The sequence below is a fragment of the Triticum urartu genome, chromosome 2A (assembly GCF_056163025.1).
Source record: "Triticum urartu cultivar PI428250 chromosome 2A, HENAU_Tu73, whole genome shotgun sequence".
Taxonomy (NCBI): Eukaryota; Viridiplantae; Streptophyta; class Magnoliopsida; order Poales; family Poaceae; genus Triticum; species Triticum urartu.
The window spans coordinates 331,532,217-331,534,714 of record NC_141874.1 but is presented as its reverse complement, the minus strand read 5'-3'; the positions used below and the strand labels follow the sequence as shown (position 1 = coordinate 331,534,714).

General features: G+C 50.6%; 1 protein-coding gene across 1 annotated transcript; it reads left to right on the top strand.

The window, feature by feature from the left end:
• The first annotated feature begins 1,489 nt into the window (after nucleotides 1–1,489).
• On the top strand, nucleotides 1,490–1,876 carry LOC147985004 (uncharacterized). The gene has a single exon (XM_087541362.1). The coding sequence runs from the start codon at nucleotides 1,490–1,492 to the stop codon at nucleotides 1,874–1,876; it is 387 nt and encodes a 128-aa protein (XP_087397488.1).
• The last annotated feature ends 622 nt before the right edge of the window (nucleotides 1,877–2,498 follow it).

Below are 2,498 nucleotides of genomic sequence, written 5' to 3'. Positions count from 1 at the left end.
ACTACAATAGTGGGCTCACATAGGAATTTTGTCTCATGCAAGAGCCTGGCTATATGCGTGCTCCAAGGATCGCAACTGCCATGTTCGGGTTGCACTTGGCTCTTCACCTCTTCGAGAAGACGAATAATGATGTTACTACTACTACTTCTACTGTATCGAATCCACTGCTGCATGTCTGTCCACCGCGAGCGGGAGGGATAGCTTATTGTAGTACTATAAGCAAAAGCATGTTCTCGTGTGTGAGCCACCGCACGCATGGGCGAGGGAGAAGTCGTGTAGTAGTAAAATCAAGCTTCTCCTCGTTGTACGAGTTGACATGACACATCATAGCACTGGCCCCACATGGTTGCCTCTAAACTTGGCTGAAAGACACGCATTATACAATATATTTGCTGCAACCTCTAACATTTACCCCACCACAAATTAAAATATATATTCCTGTCTTGACCAGATGAGCGTGCAAACTACAATCACCAAGATGACTCATAGGGCCAGAAGATTATTTTAATAAAAAAGCATGGAGCTGGCCCCAACGAATTTAAGCTTACACGCATGAACACACTATCCTAGACTACTCTACACATGAAACAGCCACACGAGCGTTCGGGCTGCGCTTGGCTCTTCGCCTCTTCGGGAAGTCGAACAATGATGGAGTACTACTACAGTGGAGGGGTACTACAGTATGCTTCTGGCCATCTGACACCGAGTGAACTGCTACATGTCCACCGCGTGCGGGGGGGGGGGGGGAGCATGTAGCGAAAGCTTCTCCTAGTCTTGCTAGCCACCACGCTCATGGGCGAGGGAGGGACACAACTTCAATGACTTACTGCTCCTGCCTTTGCGTGTATTACAGGTGGGCCCAACAGGTGGGTGGCCCACCTGCCATGCAGCCGAAGGCAGGTGCAGTTAAGGCGCCGGAGCTCAGTCCGCGAGGGAGAGGATGTTGTTGTAATCAAACTTCTTGGTCTTGTATGAGTTGACGCGACACATCAAAGCACTGCACTCGATATATTTCAATAATTTGCGTTTACCGATGCATTAATTACAACACATGCATGCATGCCATGACTCTCCTTTTGATACTTGCATGTGTTGATTTAATGCACCTTACAGTAGTATGAATATGTGACGATAAAGCTTTGTAATGCCCCGGCCCTAAAGCGAGAGATGGTTGTGCACGAGGAGGGCGAGATCATGCAGATGGAACAGGACCCGACGATGGAGCTCTGTATGGCCTCGATGGACCTCACCTTGCTCCACTGCCCCTTGTGCCTCCGCCCCTTGAAGCCGACAGTGTATGAGGTTCGAATACACCTCGTCCGTTTGGCTGATCGAGCAAGGTGCAGGTTTCTTGATTGATGTGTTGTTCGATTGATTTGTGTAGTGCAACGGAGGGCACCTGGCCAGCGTGTACTGCCGCGTCGAGCGCCCCGGGAACTAGGGACAGTGCTAGAAGTGCGAGCGCGGCGGTGTCTTCGACGTGCGGAACATGGCGGTGGACACCATCCTCTCCTCGGTGAGGGTGGAGTGCCCGCACGAAGGTTGTGGGCTCTACATCACTTACCACAAGCTCGCCGATCACCAAAGCATGTGTCCGCTCACGCGCTGCAAATACCCTGTGCCCGTCTGCGGCTACGTCGGCCCACCGCCAGCGCTCTCCCACCACATCAGCACCGTGCATCCCATGCCCGTACATAGGATCCAATACGGCAAGGTGCTCCAGCTACAAGTGCTGTTGTCGGAGCCACGGCTCTTGTTGTTCGCGGAGGAGGATGGTCGCGCATTTTTCTTGGTCGGCGGCGTGCTTGACATCGGCGCGCCTATAGCCGTGTTGGTCGTCTGCATCAAAGCGGGGTCATCCCCACTACCGCACTAAGTGGCCAAGCTGTGGGCGAACGGCCCGCCAGGGGAGCCCAAAGGCAGGACCGACGCTGTTAAGGTGGAAATGGAGGTGAAAAGCAGCAAGGATCCCGGTGATGTCGCCGTGCAGGAGCTGACCTTCTTCATAGTTCCGCGCAAGCTGCTGGCCGGGGCTAAGCTAGTGTCACTCCACATTTAGATTGACAACTCACGTCCTAAATGATTCTATAGTGCCTTCTGTTTATCTTAGTAATATGCTAATATAGGGGTTAGCTTGGTCTAGTTTAGCTTAAGAGATGGTGGGTTTTGGTGGCGATGCAGCAATTACTTCGACATCAGATCAACAGTTAAAGTAATTTCCAACATCGAACGGATATTTTGTGTCTGTTGGATATAAAAAAAACTTTGGGTAAGAAGTATAAAAGCTTATAAGAAGTACAACAGCTTATATGCTTGTTTGTTCAGGAAGTGTTGCATATTTGTGCGAGTTGACGCGACATATCAAAGTAGTACTACTACTAGTAGTACTCCCTCTGATCCTAATTTCTCGGCGCCTCGCCATCACTAAGGCTTAACACTGCCCATGTTACGCCATCCGGGAATGGTTTGAAACTAGAACCGTCAATAAATTTTGAGCT